Source organism: Astyanax mexicanus, chromosome 23 (genome assembly GCF_023375975.1).
Source record: "Astyanax mexicanus isolate ESR-SI-001 chromosome 23, AstMex3_surface, whole genome shotgun sequence".
Classification (NCBI taxonomy): domain Eukaryota; kingdom Metazoa; phylum Chordata; class Actinopteri; order Characiformes; family Acestrorhamphidae; genus Astyanax; species Astyanax mexicanus.
Window position 1 is genome coordinate 22,371,382 of NC_064430.1, and position 24,332 is coordinate 22,395,713.

General features: G+C 40.7%; 1 protein-coding gene across 2 annotated transcripts; it reads left to right on the forward strand.

Annotated features, from left to right (window-relative positions):
• The first annotated feature begins 3,149 nt into the window (after positions 1-3,149).
• On the forward strand, positions 3,150-24,278 carry si:ch211-79m20.1 (LIM domain-containing protein A). Of its 2 annotated transcripts, XM_007257615.4 has the most exons (7): positions 3,150-3,727; positions 14,147-14,243; positions 17,014-17,073; positions 17,964-18,160; positions 19,179-20,184; positions 20,402-20,525; positions 21,469-24,278. In XM_007257615.4, exons 1-7 carry the CDS (start codon positions 3,644-3,646, stop codon positions 21,479-21,481), a joined length of 1,581 nt encoding a protein of 526 aa, XP_007257677.3. In that variant the 5' UTR covers positions 3,150-3,643; the 3' UTR covers positions 21,482-24,278. The 2 variants fall into 2 exon arrangements, with proteins under 2 accessions (XP_007257677.3, XP_049327248.1); XM_049471291.1 differs by lacking the exon at positions 3,150-3,727 and having other exon boundaries at positions 14,154-14,239.
• Positions 24,279-24,332: the final 54 nt, after the last annotated feature.

A 24,332-nucleotide genomic window follows, 5' to 3' on the forward strand; every position in this document is an offset into this window, starting at 1 on the left:
GTAAATAGATGTTTCTTGATAGTGCGCCTTATAATCCGGTGCACTTTACAGTGTGAAAAATATGGTAAGTGAATTACAGGAGTAACAGAGCTCACCAACACACAGCAGCAACTGCACAGTGACCTATTCCTTTAACAAACCTTCCCAAACCCACCAGTCCCAAAGTCATTAAAATGCGCCAAAGGAGGACACAATTTTCACAACCACACACAAATAAAGTCAATCACTAGGGTGATATATTATGAATCATATTCTGACGTCTTTAAACACACACACACACATTCAGGTTAAAAGCAGTGCACTCAGGGGTGGAGGAGAAGCTAATTGCAGAAATCACTGCTTGTTAGCGGCGGCTGCTACTAAACTGCAGCTCGATTAAGAGTCAGACGTTAAATACAGTGCGTGATACAGGCTGCTGCTGCTCTCAGACTGATATTAGTAACTTCACACGTCAGTAAATCCTGAACTGCAGCGGAATAAAACACTCAGCATTTCTGACTCAGATATACTGTATAGCATCATAGCATTAGCATTAATAGCAGGAGATTACGAGAATGACAAGTTTAGACATATTATCCATGGCCACTTTATTAGAAACACCCACATTAAAGCTCCATGCTAAAGAAGAGTCCACCACACACATACATTGGGAGACTGTTCAAAACTAAAAACTATTATAACCCTGGTCCAGCTGGGAACCAGAAATCGGCCGATGGTAAAAAGGAGACGAACTGAGAGGTTATACAGTGCAGCAGGTGTTTCTAATAAAGTGGCCAAAGAGTGGACACACGATCTAGTAGATGGACTTAATGGAAATACATGGTGTTAACTACTTGTTTACCCTAATTCATTATTACAGTAGTGATTTCTCAGCCGTGGAGGCTCTAGAGAAGCCGCTGACACGCCTGAAATTAATGGAACAGCGGCTCATTCATTAGCTGTGTTCCAAAACCTCGGCTACAGTCATGGTGCTCTGAATTTCTTGGCTACTACGTAATAGAAAGCTGTTCCAGAGTGGAGGACCTATTGTGTGCAGCCAAAAAATTCAGCCGATGTTCAGAGGGATTTGAAGGCCGTACAGTTCTCAATGCACAAACAGAAAAACCGCACTATCAAAAAAGTTTCTGAATCAGTTTCTCTGATTTTGCTATTTATAGGTTTATGTTTGAGTAAAATGAATATTGTTGTTTTATTCTATAAACTACAGACAACATTTCTCCCAAAATCCAATTAGAGCATTTATTTACAGAAAATGAGAAATGGCTGAAATAACAAAAAAAAGATGCAGAGCATTCAGACCTCAAATAATGCAAAGAAAACTTCAAAGTTTATATTCATAAAGTTTTAAGAGTTCAGAAATCAATCAATATTTGGTGGAATAACCCTGTTTTTTAATCACCGTTTTTTTTCATGCATCTTGGCATCATGTTCTTCTCCTCCACCAGTCTTACACACTGCTTTTGGATAACTTCAAGATTCAAGCATTTCAGTTTGGTTTGATGGCTTGTGATCATCCATCTTCCTCTTGATTATATTCCAGATGTTTTCAATTTGGTAAAATCAAAGAAACTCATTATTTTTAAGTGCTCTCTTATTTTTTCCAGAGCTGTATATTAAATAATAAATATGGATGCATCTCTTACCACCAAATGTGGTTTAGGTCTCTTTATTACACGTATTGGGGGGTGTTTACACCTGGCTTTTCCTCTGAACTGAATCTGAATGTAATCTGATCACTAAAAGCGAATGTTGTGAACAGCAGGTGTAAACAGGCCCAACAGGTTGAAGGGCAGGAATGTAGTGTTGGTGTTGTCCTCTCACTCTCTCTCTCTCTCTTGCTCTCTTTCTCTCACTCTTGCTCTCTTTCTCTCTCTCTTTCTCTCTCTCTCTGTTTGTGTCCAGCAGTAACTCGTTTCCCAGAGGATCACACATCACACACATCACACATTCTGCTGGAGGTCAGGGGTCACCAGAACACATCACTAACCACCCCACTGCCAACCCCCCCCACACACACACACACACTCTGCAGCGGAGTCAGGAAGTGACACGGGCATTCGAGCATCTCCGGGAGGCTATTTATACACCTGCTGACCTTTCATATCCGCATGCGATGAATGACTTACGTGACAGACGACGCTCTGCTGGACAGGAGTGACCTTAAGTGGAGTAATCACCTGCAGATGCAGCGCGGCAGTGCTGATTAAAGTACTGTAATACTGAATTACTGTAATACATGTAATCAACACACTCAACCCTGTCACATTAGAAGGGCCCAGAGTTTTGTATTTAAGCAATAATATACTGGAGGTTTGTACTATAACGTGTAATTGTTATATTGTGCCATTGTTTGTAGGCACAAAGCCAACGGCCAAGTATAAAAGTAGATCAGCACAGCAGTGCCAATATTACACATTATAGCATAAACCTATTGAAAGATTTTAAATTAAAGAGAAGGAAAAATGTTTCTCCAAACACCCTTAAAACGGGGCGACAAGCTAGCATTATAGGATGTAAACAGTGTTTTTAATAAGCTTCTTGTGCACTTTTTAATACTCAAGTAATTAATGCCTCGTTTTAAATGTCAGGGCTCTCCGGATTCTAGTAAGAAGGTGTGAAGCTACTTTGAGCTGGATAACGGTGGAAAAAATGATATATCAGGGTAAATTATGCCCTGTGTCACCCAGTCTGAAGCGTGTTTTTACAAACTGTGAAAATTTCTGGATCTCTGAACGCTGTGGGAGAACAGAGGTGTGCTATTCATCAAAGATAAGAACTTTTTATCATGTTTTACTACGACAAAAGTCCATTTTACACCAGAGTTCTCCTTAAATGTGTGCTCATCTATAGGTGAGTTCTGCTCTTCAAACTGTGTAAAAAGTTCTCCACTGTGTTTTGGCTGATTGGCTCCATCTCTGCTCCATAAAGTTATCTCCAGACTTCTTTGCTGACTCAACGTTTGACCTGCTCACTGAACCTGGAGATCCAGGAGTTTCTGCTGAACTTGACCCAAGAAATTCTTCATTTAAGGAGGAACTATCTCCCACCCCCCCCTCAACTCACCCAACCCTCCTTAAGAATAATTGTCCTAATATGGAGAGTGCAGTCCTGCCTCTAAGGGGGCGGAGATGCAGAGGGAGCTGAGAGAGGCTCGTGTCGGTCTGCAGACAGAGTCCCGGTGCTGCGGAGAGAGAGAGAGCGCGCGCGGAGCTCAGAGAGAGAGTGAGAGAGAGGGCGCGAGCTGTACCGGGAGCCGCTGCGGGATTATCTCGTTATTACCCCCACATGTGTTTTGTTTACAGCGGGAGGTTCTGATTGGATACGGCTGGTCTGGTACTCGTGGATCTGACCTGAGGCTGTTTACCGATGATCTGCGGGCTGAAGCCGTGATGCCGCCGGTGCTCGCGTGCAACCCCCGGTTTATACGCTGCTGCTCGCTCGCGCTGCCCGTGCCGGGAGTGATTTTGGAATAAAACTTTAACTAGAAGAAGAAGTGCGCGCGCTTGTTATTCGCCCGAGTAAGTGCGTGCGCGCGTGCGTGAAGGATACCGCCGCTCGCGCTCCGCGCGGACAGTTGGATGTGACCGACCGGAGGCTCCCTAAATGCGCAGCCGCCCGAGGGGTCTCGAGGCCCGGCGGCAAGATGAGCTCGCGCTCGGTGTGTCTGAGCTCGCGCTGGAGTTTACTGCTGCTGCTCGCGGCGTTTCTGCGGTTCGGGGGCGCGCAGGTAAGAGACACGCGCTGCACGAGCTCATCTCTCTCTCTCTCTCTCTCTCTCTCTCTCTCTCTCTCTCTCTATCTCTGTATTCTCTCTTTTTTTACTCTTTGTCACCTTTCTCTTTCTTCTTTATTCTAGTCTCTCACTCTATCACATTTTCTCCCTTTCTTTCTCCCCATCTGTCTGTCTGTCTGTCTACCTGTCTGTCTGTGTATTTTCTGTCTTATTTTACTCCTTAGTCTCTTTCTCTCTCTCTCTCTCTCTCTCTCTCTCTCCTTTCTACATCTTTCTATCCTTTCTTTAGTGCAATATCTCTCATCTTATCTATCTATCGCTCTGCCCTTCAACTAAGTCTGTTTCTGTCTCTTTCTGTCTCTTTTTATCTTTGTTTTTTATATTTATCTGTTTGTTTTCTGCATCTTTCCCTTCCTTCTTTTTTTGTAGTTGGTCCCTTTATCTTTATCTACCTTTTATCTTTGATTTCTCTCTCTTTCCGTCTGTCTCTTGCTCTGCCCTTCAACTAAGTCTGTTTCTCTCTCTCTTTCTTCATCTCTCTATTTTTACTACTGTTTATCATATCTATCTATCTATCTATCTATCTATCTATCTATCTATCTATCTATCTATCTATCTATCTATCTACACATCTATCTATCAATCTATCTACTCATTTGTCTCTTGTTTTACATCTCTCTATCTGCACTTCATCTCTGTTCCATCTTTCTATCGGTCTTTCTCTCGCCCTTTAACTAAGTCTGTTTCTCTGTCTCTGTTTCTTCATCTCTCACCTCTCCCTGTCTTCATCTTCCCTCTATTCTCTACCTCCATCTCTCCCTCTCTTTCTCTCATTCTCTATCCCTCTATTATTCAAATGTAAGGTTGTTTATAGGGCAGGAGGATGCTCATTCTCACCTGTTCTAAATGTAAATCACATGTAACTACACTGATAAGTGTAAAGAAGATTATAACAATTATAATAATGAATAGAGAGGATGGACTCAGGCATGAGCAGTCCTGTGTGTTTCAGATGGTGACTCTCACTTTCCCTCAGATATATATTTATAAACAGTATATTCAGTGAAGAAAAAGCTTCTTATCTGTGCAGTAAGTGTTTATTATCTCAGTAAAACCCATTACAGCATTACAATAAATTCAAACAGCAATTTTACAAAACACAAAGCAGATTTTACAGCCCTGTTTCCCTTAAAACAACATCTCCTAATCTCTCCTCTTACTCTGAGTTTAATAGAGTTATTATTTCTAGTTCTCATCTTATTAATCAACACCTGGTTTGGTAAATTGCTGGTAAATGTGGTAAATCAGGTGCGCTGCTGACGGAACTTAACATAATATACACATGCTGGCTGAGGAGCATCCAGGAGAAATGTGGAGAAATCTACACTTTGTCCTTCAGCTTGGCTCACAGGATATAAAACATACTTATAGTTAAAAATGAGAATTCCTTGTTATGTTTTACTGTATTTATGATTATTTGCATCTGTTTAAATCATATGTGGAGTTTCTTTTCAGGTAAAACACTCATATTGCTGAGATAAATGGATTAGTGTAATTTACTTTGGTGCCTTAAACTTTTGCACAGCTCTTTGTATATATTTATATATGATATTTGAAGACATTCAAATATCAGTACTGATCCCTCACACCCGCTAGTGTGTGTGTGTGTGTGTGTCAGTCACGGCCTGTCCGTCTTTAAGCCGCTGGGATTAAATCCCTGACCGGACTTCTGTATCTCTGTCTATCCCAGAGAGTGGAAGGAGGACAGAGAGTGTGTGTGTGTGTGTGTCTATAATAATGTGTGTGTGTGTGTCTCTCTCTCTCTCCCTCTCTCTCTCTCCACACCTTAAGCCACCTGGCCTTTCATGACCAGTTTCAGGGCATGCACACGCTGGCCCACACACACACACACACACACACACATTATTACACACATTATTATAGACACACACACACACACACACACTACTAAGATCTAAATCCCTCACTGATGGTTTTCTTTTAATCCTTCTGCTTCACATTCACCATTACGTCACCATCACACAGCAGCCACTCACTCACTGTACTGCCACTGCACAGCTACCGCTCAGCTGCCACACAACCACCTCTCAGCTACAGTACAGCCGCCACTAAGCTACTGTACACCCACCAATCAGCCCTTGCTTTGCCCTGCCAGCCATTACTCAGCCACCACTGAGCCTCTGTACTCCACTCTCACTTTCTTTGTTTTTTATTTTTTAAACTGTATTGAGTGAAAAAGACCGTCAGTATAAGTGCCGGGTGGACCAGGTCGGGTGCCGGGTCCAGTGGCTGCTGTGGTGCCGGTTAAAGCCTGTCTGCAGTAAAAGGCCCGTGTATGAGTTATATAAGGAAAAGATAATCTCATGCGCGATTTGAAAGATGTGCGGACAGCGGCTCAGTCACATAAGATGATTTGGATTTTATTCTCCGTGAGGTTTCGCGCGTGTCACGGCGGAGTGAGTCACGGAGCGGAGCGGCCAATCAGAGCGCTCTTGCAGGGGTCACAGGGTCAAACTGGGCTCAGATCATCAGACGGCTGCACTAATAGAAGCACACTGAGCTATGCTGAGCTATACAAGGCTAATGTAGCTTTTAACCCCACAATTAGCACTGCGCTAATTACATTACCACAATTTCACCTCACTTATTCACCTTAGACTTTGAATAAAAGATGATTAATTAGATTAGAGTGGACTGTGATTTTGTAGTATCAGAAATATCAGATTTTGTAAATAAAATCAAGCATTAATTTGACATTTTTATTGAAATAATATGAAGGAATAAACTAACAAACTACCAGAAAAAAAAAAGTTTATTAATATATTGTTACTGTACTGATTTTATTCTGCTTTTTTTTCGGAAAATGTAAACAGAATACAATGTAAACAAGTTTATCTAGCTTTATCTAACTTCTGTTTTTAACAGATACTATTCTAGATACTAGCTAGCTAACCTATTTAGACCTTATCCAGCTACAGTACAAACCTATAAAAGATGTGAGCTTATTCGTTTACACAGTTAGCATTGTGCTAATGGTTGGCTAGCACTCATAGCTCCAGTTCTAAACTAAAGCAGTAAATATCAGACCCTGTATCAGTGTGGTGGGAGGGGTAACTTCAATTTATATAAAGATACCATATTAAAACACTGTTTTGATTCTAATTTCTTTATTACTACAGTGGAGTAGGTGCACTATCAAGTTTTTTAACCCATTTGGTTAAAAAAGTCCCAGTTTGAACTGCATTCTGTTTGAACTAGAACAATGAAATATGTTGAGTTTTAACTAGAACATCTCAAAATGTCAGAATTTCTTACTTGACAACCTGTAGGATGAGTAAAAACAGTTGGGTTTTACAGTTTCCTGGCACTTTTATCTGCTTGTGTCTTATTAAATTTATTGCACACAGAGTACTGTCTAACTTCTATCCATGAACATGTTTCTATAATGTGTGGATAAGAAGAAAATGTATAATGTGTTATCTAATGGAATTGCTAGCAATGCTAATCTGGGTTAATAAAAAGTGGGACATACTGTTTTTGGATGGATTCTCGAAAAACTTCGGTAAACTATTGTCAAACCATTTGAGATAAACCTTTTATTACTTTACTTTTTAATCTTTAGCTCTTTTTGGGAAAGTTTTGAAATAGTTTACATCTATTCGTATTTCTGGAGCTAGAATATAGCTGCCTGAGTGTGACGTCATTTGATTTATGTGGTGAAAGGAATGGAGCATAAATCCCATCCTTCAGCAACAATCTTCAGGTTAATTATCTCAGCACTTTAAATGAGATTTGTAATTGAGCCCTTCAGATATTCGTCTGCAGTTTACGCTATATCACCTTACTCTCTCTCCTCACACAGAGAGACAGTGTTCGGGAATCTCTAATAGAGCCGATTATGTGGTTTCTGACACTGTGTGACTCACTATTATCTAAAAACACGGACTAAAGTAAATGAACAGAGCTAAAAGCAGCAGGAAGTTGTGTGTTTGTTTGGTATTTTAGCTGTGTAGCTTCAACAGAAAACTATTTTATCAAACCAGTTTAAGTAGAAGTCATTCAAATGCTTTAATATTCTGGTGACTACAAGTTTTAATACTATTGCTTATCTAATGCTAATGCTATTTCAGCGTTTATATACATGCCTTGTTTAGCTGTTTTAGACAGTATTGTTGCTCCATGAACTCATACAGTGCACCAGAAATGTGTGTAGTATTAGTGCTGTGGCTGGTGTTGGGTTAGAATTGGTGATGTGGGTGGGTCCTCTTGTTTGTCTTTGAGGTAGGTAGTTAACCACCTGCTCCTCATACACCTGTAGTATGTAGTAACTTACAAGAGTGTCTGATGGGTGAAGATGGAGTGAACATGAAGACCAGAAAATGCCCCAGTTATGTGATTATTTGTGGATGTTTAAAGAATTCTGGCAGTAAACAGTCAAAACAGTCTTTTTTAGACAAAAGCAGTTCAGTTAGCTCACTCAAACCATGGTCACAGGTAGCATTTTGATGATGGGTGTAGAGAAAATTTGGTATTACTTAGCAGGCTTGGTATCAGTTACTTATACTCCGCAAAATGTCTGTTTTTCTTCTAAAAGACATGAGCTGTACAGAGCTAATAAAGTTATATTAGCTTAGCTAACTTAGTTAACTTAGTCTTAGTTAGAATGCACATCTCTGTGTAAATGTCACTCACATTGACTTAAGTAGCACTACTGAGGTAAATGTATGATTATAAGAGCACTTCTGAGGTTAATGTATTGGTTTAATGTATTGTACTTTGTTGGTTTGCCTGATATTTGCTCAAAAATATTTTAAATTGTAGTAATTGTAATTGCTTTTTCTTTGGAAAAACAAAACAAAAATACATTTAAGCAATTCGATTTATTCATTTGATGTATCTTGTAAATGTCAATCATATGTAACTTGAGGAGCAGTGCTGAGGCAAACATATGATTAGAATAGGACTACTGAGGTACATTTAACAGTAAACCTTTTCAACAGTGAAACATTTGGTAGAATCTCCATGTCTTGAACTCTTAATGTCCATTTTTACCCAACAATTGATGATACACAGTTATTACTTATTTATACATAGTAATCTTGATGTATGATCCACACATATGCATATCTTTATGTCTTTCTCCAATTGTTCTTCACTCTTCTGTTGTGTGGAGTTTTCCCTCTCTTTTACAGTCTGTAAGTTAGTATTATGGTTGTTGTAGTTATTATTTTTGCTTTGTACAGTATTCCTAAACCAACAAGAGAGCCGATCAGTCAACTACAGTGTTTTAACTAGCTTATTTATCTGTAATTAACTGTATCTGTAGGACCAATGAAACTTTATAATGCTACTAATGATAAAACTGTAGTTCTGAGGGTGAAGGACTGAAGTGTAGATTATATACAGATTCTAACGGGTAAAATCTAAACATTAACTAATGTAATGATAGATAGAAAATTACGGACAGGAAACTTTATACATTTTATGCCTTAAAATTTTAAATATTTTCTGAATATTAGTGTATTATTAGTGTATCAGCTTAAGATGCTTGAGGTTGAGTTTGAGAACCGCTGCTCTCTGGTCTGTTAGCTAGTCAGGACGCGTGTTAGCAGCGTTAGCCTCGTAGCTTGGGCCTAAATCTGATCATCTGAATCTCGTACACCAGCTCAGTGTCGGCTGACTGACTGGAACTGCAGTAATAAAACTAATCTAACCCTTTTCTCCATCCTTTCATCAATCTATCCATCATCCGTCTGTCTATTTACGCGGCAGGCAGTGGAATCCGCGCCGGCTATACGTACGCGCCGCGCCACCTGCCAAGATCAGCATACAGTATTTCTTTATGTCTGGATTCAGCGTGCTGGCACTGTGCCACAGCGGCTCTAATGTGTGTGTGTGCCTGTGTGTGTGTGTGTGTGTGTGTGTGTGTGTGTGTGTGTGCAGTAAATCAGGCCCATAATTATAGCGTGCACCCCCTCACCTTTCTTCCTCTGCAGACTATTAGCATTCCTGAGGCTACGCTATCCCATGATTCAGATGGGCATTGTGGTGAGGGCATAGGGGCTATACACTGATAAGTGTCAGAACCACACACATACACACACACACAGCCAATACTCAGACAATGTACACCTGGCTATTATTAATCTGATGTAACTCGTCAGTGTATCTCACTCTGAGACCCTGTGCTAATACTGGCAGCAGTTACTGAGGCTGATCTACTGTTTCAGATTAAACCTGTAAAGGAAATGTGGGCTAATTCCAATATTTGATATTTGCCATGATAATATCTGTGAATATATAAATTTTTAATAAAATTTAATGAAAAAGTAATCTTATTAAAAATGCAGAAATGAAAATAGTTAAAACTTACAATTATGACTAAATTGGGACAGATTCACTACAATTCACTACTATTCACATTATAAATATTTTGCAGTGAAATATACAGTAGGTTTTAAAATGTAAACATGTGAATCGATTTGATTTGTGTGTTTTTTTAGCCTAATTCAAAAATGTTTCTGCGTTTAATGTATATTGAGGGATATGGCCATCGAAAACTAATGACACAAGCATGGTTATTATAAATGCTGAACAAATTAATATTATTATTTAATAATAGTAGGTATAACACTGTATAACACTGGGAAATTATAACAGTACAGTACCAATTTACATGATCTTAAATTAACTTTTGCAGTTCATTATTTAATTATTGCAAAGCCTGTCATAATAATGAATATTGATTTATCATACAATATATAGACAACCCTTTGTGTTTAATAAGCCATTGTGTTTAATCAGCGAGAAAAGCACTTAAACATGATTGGTATATCAATTCTAAACAAAACTGTGGTCTAATAAAACTAAAACAATATATTTCTATTTGTATTATATATTATATTATTATATCTGCAGAATTATTGTTCCTACATTCATTTTTAACATGCCAATCATTTATTAATCAGTTTATTTCTTGCTACAGTGCTTGTTTGCAGAGTTTTTAATTTTGGGGTCATATTATTATAATTATGTCTAAAATATTTATATTCAAACATTTTTAGACATTAAAGTTGCATGTGCGCTTTGTATGAATTTATTATTAAGAATTTTATAAACATCCAGCATGTATTTATTTAGAAGCTCTTTTATTGGTCTAGTCGTTGGTCACATGGCGACAGGAGGCCGCAGTACAGTGTGATAAATTACTGTGGCGACTATAATAGAGCGAGTTCATTAATGAACTGAGTGTGCAGTGTGTCTGTGTGTGTGTGCAGTGAGTGTGTGTGTGTGTATGTGTTTTGGCTGCAGTCAAGAGGTAACTGGGTGACTCATACACTATTCAAGTGAGCAGTTAAACTGGGTCACCTACTGTAAAAGTTCAAGCAGGTGTGTGTGTGTGTGTGTGTGCGACCGGGTGGCACTAACGACTTGCACACACTTTCCCATGCCATGCATGCATATGTATGCACACACTCACATCCACGTAGGTATGGTCATGCACACACACATATACTTGTGTTTCATCGTGAACTTGAGCACTTCAGTTTCTGAATCAGTTTCTCTGATTTTGCTATTTATAGGTTCATGTTTGAGTAAAATGAACATTGTTGTTTTATTCTATAAAATACAGACAACATTTCTCCCAAATTCCAAATAAAAATATTCTCATTTAGAGCATTTATTTACAGAAAATGAGAAATGTCTGAATGTCTGAATTTGAGGAGCTTTCAGACCTCAAATAATGCAAAGAAAACAAGTTCAAATTCATAAAGTTTTAGGAATTCAGAAATCAATATTTGGTGGAATAACCCTGTTTTTTTCATGCATCTTGGCATCATGTTCTCCTCCACCAGTCTTACACACTGCTTTTGGAGAACTTTATGCTGCTTTACTCCTGGTGCAAACATTTAAGCAGTTCAGTTTGGTTTGATGGCTTGTGACCATTCATCTTAATTTCAATTGGATAAAATCAAAGAAACTCAGCATTTTAAGTGGTCTGAAGTGGTGTTTAAGTGGTTGAACTTAGCAGGATTTGCCATCAGACCCAAACCTTAAATTCAACAGTATCTATACCTGCAGTCATCTTTATCAAAAAAATGTCTGGATCTTGACTTGTGTGATCTTAATTTTATTGCTACTGTAACTTAGTCTTGGTATTAATAGTATACTTACTGATGAAGAAAGGTCATTGGAATGGAGTAACACTTTATATGAGTGAAATAAGACATGTAATAAGTGATATAACTATAATAAAGTGAAATAATAGGGAGTTTATTGGTTTATTGGAGACGTTTTTACAGTTAAAGGAGGCTGTTGTAGCCTGTTGGGTTAGATATGATGAAGTAGAAAGGCAGATGTTAAAAGCTTTATTTATCTTAGCTGTTTATTCTCTTCCTTAATAAGCAACATTACTCACAATCAGGCCTGTGTGTGTGTGTGTGTGTATGTAATGTTTTAACAGTATGGTCACCATCATGTGATAGGTGCACTGTGTTAGAATAAAAATACAACACATGCTTAGCAACTGCACAAACAACCAGTGTACAAGCACGCACACAAACACACACAAACACACACACACACACACACACACACACAAACACACACAAACACACACACACACACACTTCTACATGGGTCTAGCACTGTAACTCAATTAGTGGTAAACCGTGTAGGAAGTTATTTAAATTAAGCTGAACGTGAGAAAATGAGTACACAACAAACAAACAGACAGACCAAAAAACAAACAGACAAACACACAGACAGACAAATGTGGTTTAAACACACAAACACACCCTCTCTCTCTCACACACACACACACACACACACTACACACACACACACACACACACACACACACACACACACACACCACACACACACACACACTACACACACACACACACACACACACTACACATACACACTAATGGTTAAGTGGTGTAATTGCTTTTTTGGCTGCTTATACACTCTGGCACACTCCACAATAAACTTTCAGAAGCCTGCAGAATCACACACACACACACACACAATGCACACACACACACACACTACTCACACACACACACACACACACACACACACACATCCATCTGTTTCTTTCTCTGGTTCTTCATCACAGGACTGAACTGTTTGTTAATTATGGAAACTTGCAGATGTTACAGCAGCACATCACTCAAACAGACAGAAGCGTGTGTGTGTGTGTGTGTAGAGTCTGTGTGTGTAGTGTGTGTGTGTGTATAACCCTGCGTGCAAAAAGAAACTTTAAAACATTTAGCCCCCCCCCCCCCCCCCCCGGCTGTTTCCACTACTATTAGCTCTCGACTAATCTCTCTCTCTCTCTCTCTCTCTCTCTCTCTCTCTGTCTCTTTCTCTCTCTGTCTCTTTCTCTCTCTCTCTCTAGGTCAACGGAACCATGATGCGGTTTATCTGCAGTGTAAAAAGTATAGGCAGGCTTTTGTCAAATATTAAACAATAAAAGAAGAAAAAGAACAGGTGTTGTCTGAAGTAGGAATGTCCCAATCACATTTTTACCCCCAAATATCAGCCGATACTGAATCCGGTATCAATACTAATTTTCAGCATGATAGAATTCAGCACAACACCTGGAAATGCAACCCATAAAAAAGACAGCATATCATCTTCTGACACACCCTTATAAAAACAAATTAATGACAAGTACAGGGAGACGCAGCCCATCTAACATGTGATGACAGGGTGTAGTACAGTTCTTTAGTCCACTCACTAAACTGCAGTATCAAACCAAAACTAACCGGATTAAATACAGTATACATAGCTCTGTAAAAAATAAGAGAGCACTTAAAATGATGAGTTTCTTTGATTTTACCAAATTAAAACCTCTGGAATATAATCAAGAGGAAGATGGATGATCACAAGCCATCAAACCAAACTGAACTGCTTGAATTTTTGCACCAGGAGTAAAGCAGCATAAAGCTATCCAAAAGCAGTGTGGAGGAGAACAGAAAAAAATTTAATTAAAAACCAGGTTTATTCCACAAAATATTGATTTCTGAACTCTTAAAACTTTATGAATATGAACTTGTTGTTTTCTTTGCATTATTTGAGGTCTGAAAGCTCTGCATCATTTTTGTTATTTCAGTCATTTCTCATTTTCTGTAAATAAATGCTCTAAATGAGAATATTTTTATTTGGAATTTGGGAGAAATGTTGTCTGTAGTTTATAGAATAAAACAACAATGTTCATTTTACTCAAACATAAACCTATAAATAGCAAAATCTGAGAAACTGATTCAGAAACTGAAGTGTTCTTTTATTTTACGCACTTTTACATGTGAAAATGCTGTTAGATGTTCCTTAAAATGTTAATCTCTCTCTTTCTCTCTCTCTCTCTCTCTCTCTCTCTCTCAGGATGAGTCTCTTCCTCCGTCTCTGGTTGATCTGGTGATGAACAGTCCGATCTCCTCTATGCAGGATCTGCAGAGGCTGCTGGACGTTGAATCCGTAGGTAAAGCTGATCCTGATTCCTCACAGCTTTAAACACTCGACAGTCTTGAAATCTCCCTCCTTTACTCCATAGCACTGCAGTATCTGCTCCTGCACTGCAGTAATCAATCAGACTAATTTATTATAGCCATTTAACACATTATTAATCAGTGATTAAAGGTTTTTTATGTTTGTGACAAAATTTTGTAGTTTATGACTTGCTCAACCATTCTCACACAGCCACCCCCCCCTCCACCTTCCATCCGTCAGCCATGCTGCATTTCCCAATTCACCTGGTGCAGCAGGTTCTAACAGCCTAAAAATCTAAAAGATCCACAAAAGTACCAGACCCCAAATACCACCAGGCCAAGAAGATTTTAAAAGACCCCAAAAGCTACTGGCCAAAAAACATACCAAATCAAAAAACCTCCAAACCCAGAAAGCTACCAGACCCTAAAAAATATCAGACCCCAAAAGATACCAGCATACGAAGTCATAATACTGTAGAAGCTACTGGCCCAAAAAGATATTAGACTTCATAAACTACCAACCCCCAAAAAAGCTACCAGAACCCAGAAGATACCAGCAGATGAACTAACCAGACCCCAGAACCTACTGACCCAAATAATTACCAATCCAAATGACTACAAGCCTCTAAAAAGGCGCTGGCCCAAAACTTTATCATATTATTTTTTGTTTACTCCTTGGTGGCTGTAATTACGTTACTGGAATCTTAATCTATCCATCCATGCATCCATCCATCCATCTTTATATACATACATCTATCCATACATCCATTTATCTATCCCCAAAATAGATAAAGCCCAAAACCCACCTGACCTCAAAAGCTAACGTCCCAAACAGCTTGGAGACATCAAAGGCTATCAGACCTCAACTGTTACCAGTACCAGACCACCAAAAATCTACCAACCCAACAACTCAGTATATTTTATATTTTTGAGCCAGTGTTAATTTATGATTAATGCTTTTACAGGCTGTAGATGAGAGCAGGTGAGGTGTGAGGTGATAAAAGCTGAACAGAGTGAAGGGTTGAGGGAAAGGTGGGTGTGACGAGGTAGCGATAGAACAGCTTTGTACTCTGGAATGCTGCATGTGTGTGTATGTGTGTGTGTGTGTGTGTATGTGTGTGTGTATGGAATGGTAATATTTACATGGAAAGCCGGTGTGTAGCTGCAGACATGGACAATGGTGCTGACCTTGGGCCTACTTGGGCTTTTGGTTTACTGAAGGGACTCACAGACTCACACACACACACACACACACAAGGCCATGCCATTGTTTGCCTCCAGCGGAATCCTCAGTGTGTATGTGTGCGTGTGTGCGTGTGTGTGTTACTCCGCCATGCCTCTTTTCTGTTTAACAATGATTGCTGTAGTCATATTTATCAGAAGATGATGGGAGTCTCCTCTTTTTTGACCACACACACACACACACACACACACACATAGATAGAGCAAATTTTTTCAGCACCCACCCATAACGTATACACACCCACCCAATACTCCCCTAACACACACACACACACATATGACCTCAGCGCAGAGTCTAGACTCATTTCAGATCCACACACACACACACACACTCATACATACACACACACTCGCACACACACTCAGGCAGACCTGCAGTCTTATTTTATTGACGTGTTTGACCCCTTTGTTCATATCGCCGGCTGTCTGGAGACTTTAGTCCGGGACGAAATAGCAGCGATTGTAAGAACAACACAGTTTCCTTTGTGCCGTTTTGAACAATGTGGCTAAAAAAAGCCTCCAGCAGACTCCAGTTCACGCCACCGTCACTGTTAGACCCCCCACCCCACACACACACACACACACACACACACCAGCATAGAAACATACCCAGAACATTCGCCCAAACAGTGCAACCCTGACGGCTGACATTTCCGCCTGCTCCAAAGGCATTCAGTTCATGGTTTTTACAATAATAGAGTACAATTGACTGTACCAGTGGTCCCAGCCCTGCTCTCAAAAAAAACCTACCAACCCAGAAAACTGACAGCTCAAAAAGTTACCAGCCTTTAAATCCACAACCCCGCCCCCCCAAAAAAAAACAACCAAAGCCTAACAACCCAAAACCCTCACAACCCCAAAAAGCCTCCAGCCTAATAAGCTACCAACCCCAAAAAGCCATTAACCCTACCAGCTAAGTGCCCAAAAACCTTACCAACCCAGAAATCTACCAAATCAAAAAGCTCCATTATAAAACTATTACCCCAAAAACCAACCAGCCCAAAAACCAACCAGCCCAAAACCCAACCAGCCCAAAACCCAATCAGTCCAAAAAACAACCAGCCCAAAAAAACATCCAGCCCAAAAAACAATCAGCCCAAAAACAACCAACCCAAAAACCAACCAGCCCAAAAAATATCCAGCCCAAAAAACAACCAGCCCAAAAAATATCCAGCCCAAAAACCAACCAACCCAAAAACCAACCAGCCCAAAAACCAACCAACCCAAAAACCTTTACAACCCCAAAAAAACACTCACAACAGTAATGGCCACATGTGGAGATTACACATTTGACTCTGCATCGAGTCGATTCATTAAGTAGGGTAACTATTTTAGTGAGAAAACCCACAGTTATTCTCTTGGTGTGGAAATGAGGCTGTAGAGAACCTCTCTTTACTCTTTGTTCTTGTTTTGAAGGAGTTTGTAAGAAGTTCTCATGAATTCTTGGAAAGATCTTCATGATCTGAGAACTCTTTAAAATCGAGATGCTCTCTGATTTGCTTTTTGATTTTCTCCTTTCAGAAGAGGAGGAAGATGAGGTCCATCCTAACGGCACACACAAGCGCCTTCCCAGAAGCCTCGGTAAGTGAATACACTAGCTGACCCTGTCTTTCTCTCCATCTTTCTCTCTCTGTCTCAGTCACTTATTGCAATGGTATCTTATTTAAGCACTCGAGGTTCATGCTATAGCAGTGCCAATATTACACGTTATAGCACGAACCTTGAGTGTATTATTGTAATTAAACCACAGTTCCATTTTTATCGCTGTTTATTGAACAATTTTAAAGAGTTAAAAAGAAGGAGAAAATACAATCTGTTTGGTTATAAACACTCTGCCAGTTAAATTAGTTCAATTTCTGCTCTGTATGGCTGCTGTGCTGTTTGCGTTGCTAGGTTACCTGTATATGGCGGAGTAATACGTACATGGAGAGCTTTGGTTACAGTGCATTACCGGCTGATAGTGGTACTCATAGAACACCTCTCAGCCAATCACATTGCAGGGTCGGAACTGTGGTGTAATTTACATTTAGTTTGCTGTGTGTGTGTGTGTGTTAAGTCTCTGTGTGTGTATCTGAGGCATCCTTCAGTCTAGCCACTTGTCCTTAGGACACCTCACACACAAACATACTTTTATTGTACACTCATTTGAGCCTCTCTCCACATCCTCTTCACTCTGACACACTCTCTCTAGAATCTGTGCCCACTGTGTACACATTCTGACACAGTGTGTGTGAGTGTGTGTGTGTGTTAGTCCGTACTGTCTCTGACCTCCACAGGGTCCAGCTTTGACTTGGCACAATAAGACTGTACAGTAAACAAATGTCCTCTTTCTCTCTCTGTCTGTCTCTCTCTCTCTCTGTCTCTCTCTGTCTATCTCTCTCTCTCTCTCTCTCTCTCTCTCTCTCTCTCTCTCTCTCTATCTGTCTGTCTCTGTTTCTCTCTGTCTGTCTCTCTGTCTGTCTTTCTCTCAGCTGGGGTGCAGGTGGCGCAGCAGGCGATGTGTAAGGTGAGGACGGAGGTGATGGAGGTGACGCGGGCCATGCTGGACCGACGCAACGCCAACTTCCTGTTGTGGCCGCTGTGTGTGGAGGTGCAGCGCTGCTCCGGCTGCTGCAACACCCGCACCCTGCAGTGTGTTCCGGTTACCACGGAAACACGACACCTACAGGTAACACCACACCTGTACACACTGATATACACTCACTGGCCACTTTATTAGAAACACCTACCTACTGTAACCTGCTTTCTCTTACTGGCCACTTTATTAGAAACACCTAGTAATTACACCTACCTAAATTGTGCTCTCAAAATCTGGCCACTTTATTAGAAACACCTACCTAACTGGTGCTTCCGAAAAATGTCCATTTTAGGAGAAACACCTACCTAACATGTAGTTCACAATTTGGCCACTTTACTGGAAACACCTACCTGCTGTATTCTGCTGCTTCCATTCCCTGGCCACTTTATTAGAAACACCTACATGTGCTCTCATTCCCTGGCCACTTTATTAGAAAAACCTACATGTGCTCTCACTCACTGGCCACTTTATTAGAAACACCTACATGTGCTCTCACTCACTGGCCACTTTATTAGAAACACCTACATGTGCTCTCAGTCACTGGCCACTTTATTAGAAACATCTACATGTGCTCTCACTCACTGGCCACTTTATTAGAAACACCTACATGTGCTTTCACTCACTGGCCACTTTATTAGAAACACCTACATGTGTTCTCACTCATTGGCCACTTTATTAGAAACATCTACATGTGCTCTCACGCACTGGTCACTTTATTAGAAACACCTACATGTGCTCTCATATACTGGCCACTTTATTAGAAACACCTACATGTGCTCTCACTCACTGGCCACTTTATTAGAAACATCTACATGTGCTCTCAATCACTGGCCACTTTATTAGAAACACCTACATGTGCTCTCACTCACTGGCCACTATATTAGAAACACCTACATGTGCTCTCACTCACTGGCCACTTTATTAGAAACACCTACATGTGCTCTCACTCACTTGCCACTTTATTAGAAACACCTTTATGTGCTCTCACTCACTGGCCACTTTATTAGAAACACCTTTATGTGCTCTCACTCACTGGCCACTTTATTAGAAACACTCCAATGTCTTGTTCTTCTTCATTGACTTCATTGTTTTTTATCTTCGGTTCCAGATGACCAAGATCCAGTTCATCAACAGACAGCCGGTCTACGAGAAGGTGGTCATACCTGTGGAGGACCACCTCACCTGCAGCTGTCAGTCACGCGCCGTGGCCCCCGCGCCTCGAGCAAAGGCCACGCCCCCTCCTCCTCCACCCAGACTCCCCCCTAAAGTCACTCCACCCAAGATCCAGTCGAAGGAGGAGCTGCATCGCCACGACGACCTCAAGCAGAACCAGAGGTTCCACCTGGAGGACAGAGAGACTCAGGAAGCGCAGTGGCAATCCAAATACACAGTCACACACACACAGGGCTCACCCGTACACACACTCACACACACACAGGGCTTACCCGTACACACACTCACACACACACAGGGCTACCGGCCCAGCCCGGTCCAACACACACTCACACACACTCCGGCTGGGCCATCGTACGTCAGTCTGGAGGACACGTCCACCAGAAGAACCACGCTGGGAGTCCCCCACATGCAGAGCGACACCACCCAGCACTTTACGCATCAGGACGGGCTACAGGACCGCCATGCAAAGACAGAGCATCACACACACCTGAGCACACACTCGAGCACACACCAGGGCAGTGGTGATGGCAGCTCCAAAGTTCAACACCAAACACCAAAGGAGCGCCACAGTCATCAGCACCATCAGCATCACATACACTTACAGCACGACCAGGCGACACCACAGCACAGCACGCCCATTCACGATTCCAGCCAATCGCACGGCTCCAATCATCATCTCAGCAAATCAGACGTGAACCTTCACCACAGCAGCCAACTGGAGGCCCCCATTCTCAGCTACAGCCATGTAGAAGTGATCGGCCAATCCAGTGGACAGACAGAGCTGCCTGACCACGTCTCCGGCCAATCAGAAGCAGCCAATCACAACCACCACAGCCAAACGGATCGTGGTGAACACCGTCAAGAGCAATCCCAACACGGCCATCATCACCATCATCATCACCATCAACCAACACAAGCTAGCAGCACAGCAGGAGCAGGTAAGAAGATGTGTGGGATATCAATAGTGTGTGTGTGAGTGTGTGTGTGTGTGTATCCCTAGTGTATTATAATTAGTGTAGCGTCTGTGTCCTGTTTTTTTTCCGACTTTTGCAGGTCAGCGCTCTGATTGAAGTGTTTTGTGAATGCTATCATCACTTTAACATAATTTCCTCTCTCTCTCTCTCTCTCTCTCTCTCTCTGTATTTCTCATTACAGTGATGAACGCCCCCCCGACTGCACCGCCTGCACCTCAGACTCCACCTCCACCCGTCCCTCAGCGGAGACGACGGAGGAAACACCGAAGGAGGATCAGCAAGTCTGCCATGAGAGCCATGATCATGTAAGAGAGAGAACGAGTGAGTGAGAGAGAGAGAATGTAAGAGAAAGTGTAACTGAAGAATGCGAGAAGTGAGAGTAAGTGTAAGGGTGAGAGTATGAGTGTGATACTGTATGAGACTGTATGAGTGAGAAAAATGTAAGTGGGTTAGTTCATAAAAGTGAGAGAATTTAAGTGAGAGTTTAAAACATTGAGAGGAATAGAAAATGCAGAAGTGAGTAAGAGTGCAGGAGTGAGAAAGAAAGTGTAAAAGCTAGAGTAAGACTGTAATATGTATAGTATATGTATCTAATATATGTAGAGTATATGAGTGAGAAATGTATAGTGAGAGACTGAGAAAATGTAAGAGTGAATGTGAAACTGTAAGAGTGAGAGAAATGTAAAAGTCTAAGAGTGCAAAAGTGAAATTAAGAGCATACGGGAGAAAAAGGAGTGCAAGAGAGTGAGTGAGAGAAAATGTAAGAGTAAGATTAAGAGTGAGAGAGACTGTAAAAGAGAGTATAATATAAGAGTAAGTGTAAGTCCGTAAGACTGGGAGACCAAATGTAAGAGTGTAAGGCTAAGAGTAAAGGAGTGAGAGAGAAAATGTAAGAGTGAGCGAGATTGAAAGAGAGAGTGCAGGTGTAAATGTAAGAGTATAGGAGTGATAGAGAAAATGTAAGAGTGATTTTAATACTGTAACAGAGTGCAAGAGAAAATGTAAGCGTGAGTGTAAGAGTCTGTGAGTGAGTGTAAGACTGTAGGAGTAAGAGTAAAAGAGAGAATGAGTGCAAGACGGAGAAAGAGAATGCGAGATGCGAGAGCAAATATAATGTGAGAAAGTGAGAGTGAGCATCCTGTTTAAAGTTATCGTGGTTGTGATTGGGGGGCAGTCCTGTATGATGCTCTGAGTGTAGTTTAAGTGAGCGAGTGTATAACTCTAACTCTGTGCTCCTCTGTTCTACAGGGTAATGTCCTGAACCCACCGGCCCCTTGGACCAGGAGAAGTCCCGTAGAGGCCGGACGCAGGGCGGACACAGGACACGAGACCCCGACGCACTGGAAACATCTCTCACAATAACTGGAAACGTCTTTGATCTTTGCCAAATAAGCTCCAACTGACTACATTTCCCAGCAGCCCGTGCGGCTGATCTGGTTGTGGGTGGGGGGGGTTATTTGTTTGGCGGCTGGATTATCGGGGAAAATCCTGAGAGCTTATCGGACTCTGCTGGAACATCCTGCCACATAATGACACTGCATCTCAAACAATGTAGCTGCGTCCTGCCAAATACTGAGACGTAACTGTAATCCCAATACATACTGGATCTGCCAGATACTGATCTGCCAAATAGTGACTCCAATTACCAGCTCGTGACCGAGGAGCCGTGCGCTCTTCTCTCCTGGCTGAACAGAGGAATTAAAAACTGAAACAGAGTCCAAACTGGACTATAAGCTGCCAAAAACCCAGATGCAGGAGGAGTAAATGGACCTTTGCTGAAAAGGAACTTACTGAGCGAAAACAGCAGAAAGCAGGAAGCAGTGTTTTTTACCGGGAGTGAGGAATATCACATACACCCCTCAAACCCAACACAGCACCCTGCCAAGCTCACCAACGCCAAGCACTTCTTCGTGGAAAGTGGCGCCTCGTGGCGTCGGTCGCTTCAGGACCACTTTCTAGGCTGGGCGTTCGAGGAGGAGGAGCACCGAGGACGAAAACACAACTCAAACATCTCAAACATACTGTATAACCTGGAGGTTCAAACCCCTCACAGCATCTCAACTGGATTCAACACACTGTAAAGTCTCACACTGGAGTTCAGCTTAAGAAATAATCCTGTCAGAAAATAAAATACAAAAGCGCTAATGTTGCTAACAGTGAATGAAAGTGAGTAGCTACCAGCAAATTAACAAAAAATAGTTACAAATATGTTAAATCTTTAATCCAGGCCAGCAATAGTTTAGGGTGTGTTTGTACTTCCCAGCTTTGGCTCGATTAAAACAAACATTTGTACGAGTACTCTTTTAATGCGTAAAATGTTTGTTAGAGTAAGTGTGAAAGCTACACGATTTTTTAGCCAGTTTTTCGTTGATCGCAGTAAAAAAACAGCTCTGAGTAAAATCGAGGATCATTTGCCACTCGATTAATCATGTGGTGTAAAGTACTGAAATATGCGCGCCTTTTTGTCACAGAGTTATTGAAAATGAGTCGCAGAGGCCCAACAAATATCTAGCATGTTTAATATCTGATCCAGTCAGCGAATGCATCTTCTGCATTCTGTTATATCAGCGAATTACTGTTAAACTCAAAAGGGTGTTCACGAGTAAGTCCTCTATGAATGGGTGTAATTTGAGCTAAAACTAAAATTTTAATTGAAAATAGTAATTAACTACTTGTTTTGAGTATTTATTTTACTAAAAAAGCAAAGAAAGCCTTTCTGCTGCTGTGAGCTGATTGGTTGGTGAGCTTTAAACTGAGTGTAAAAGGTTTATAACTGGAGTTTAAAACCTTAAAACATTATGTCTTCAGTGCTGAAACATTTATGTAGTTCTGTGTTTTAGTATTTAGTATAAAACTGATCAGATCTTTATAAATTCTGATTTTACTCAGTTGCTTCATATGAACTCATTCATGTTGGACTCACTTTAAGTGCGTATTCTCCTCTAAAGAGTTTCTCTGGCATGGCATTACTAGTTCTCGTGTGAGTTTAGTTCTGGTGTGTTCTCGTAATAAAAACGTGTTTCTATAGAGCAGCCAGGTGAGTCAGCGATTTCAAACAGTGAAAAATTGTGTAATTCGTGACCCTGTGTTGCTGATTAGTCCTGTAGTGTGAAAATCACAACAACTGAGAGACACACTATTGCAGCACAACCAGTTGTGCAGTGTGTCCTAAGCTTTAGCTTAGCTAGGCTGTGTCCCAAAACACACACTACTGCACTACACAGTGTTTCAACCATTAGTCACTATTAGAAGTGAGTTAGTAGTGAGTTGGGACGTCAAGTATAAACACAACCTTTCTTCTTTAAAGCACTTTAAATACCAAAACTTTACCTTTATCTAAAGAGCCATTTTCCTACTGTCCTATTGGCAAAGAAGTGCGCTAGTTTTGAAAAACTATGCTAAATGCTAACTGGCAATAAAGCAAAACATTTTCAGTGTATAAAACATTGCAAACATGTATGATAATTAGTCTGATAACATAAAAAAAAATTAATTGCAGTCTATTCTTGGTGGCTACTACCTTCCATTTGTTGTTAGCCATGTTAGCATGTTTCAGTGTGCCATGTGCTTCCAGTATACTATTAGCAAATCCCACTAACGCCCAACGTAGCATGACTGGATTATACTGCATGCAGGAAATGCTGTTTTATTAGTCTGAACAGAACCAAAACAGAAACTTATAGGAATAGAGACGTGAACTGCTGCAAACTGTTCTTCACCTGAAGGGGGCGTTATGGAGAATGTAATAAACTGTAAACTGTGCTTAGTCACGATAAACGGCTTAAACTACTGATGCTATACAGTTGCTAGCAGGAAATTCTGCATTTAAACTACTGTCTGAATTGCTGAATTGTCTGAATGCGTAAAGCTTTACAATGTAAATGTTACAAATTTTTATTTTTATCTGCTGTTTGTTTTTCTTAACTTATTTATAAAAAAAGAGGTAGATGTGCTTCAATCTGCTTCTGAGAGAAATTAAATGTTATTTGTTTTGATGATAATTATTGTAATAATGTAATAATGCTATTTTAATATAAATATAAGAAGTAAGAAACATGTCAGTTTTCGTCAGTACGGTTTATTTCAGTGTGAAAGTGTGTACAGTATGTGTG

What these genes read in the sequence shown, in the direction of transcription:
- si:ch211-79m20.1 (XM_007257615.4), top strand. Translation starts at nt 3,644, where the DNA reads ATGAGCTCGCGCTCGGTGTGTCTGAGCTCGCGCTGGAGTTTACTGCTG. An exon ending in GCTGGACGTTGAATCCGTAG is followed by an intron (nt 14,244 to 17,013) that starts GTAAAGCTGATC and finishes TTCTCCTTTCAG; the next exon opens with AAGAGGAGGAAGATGAGGTC. An exon ending in CGGAAACACGACACCTACAG is followed by an intron (nt 18,161 to 19,178) that starts GTAACACCACAC and finishes CTTCGGTTCCAG; the next exon opens with ATGACCAAGATCCAGTTCAT.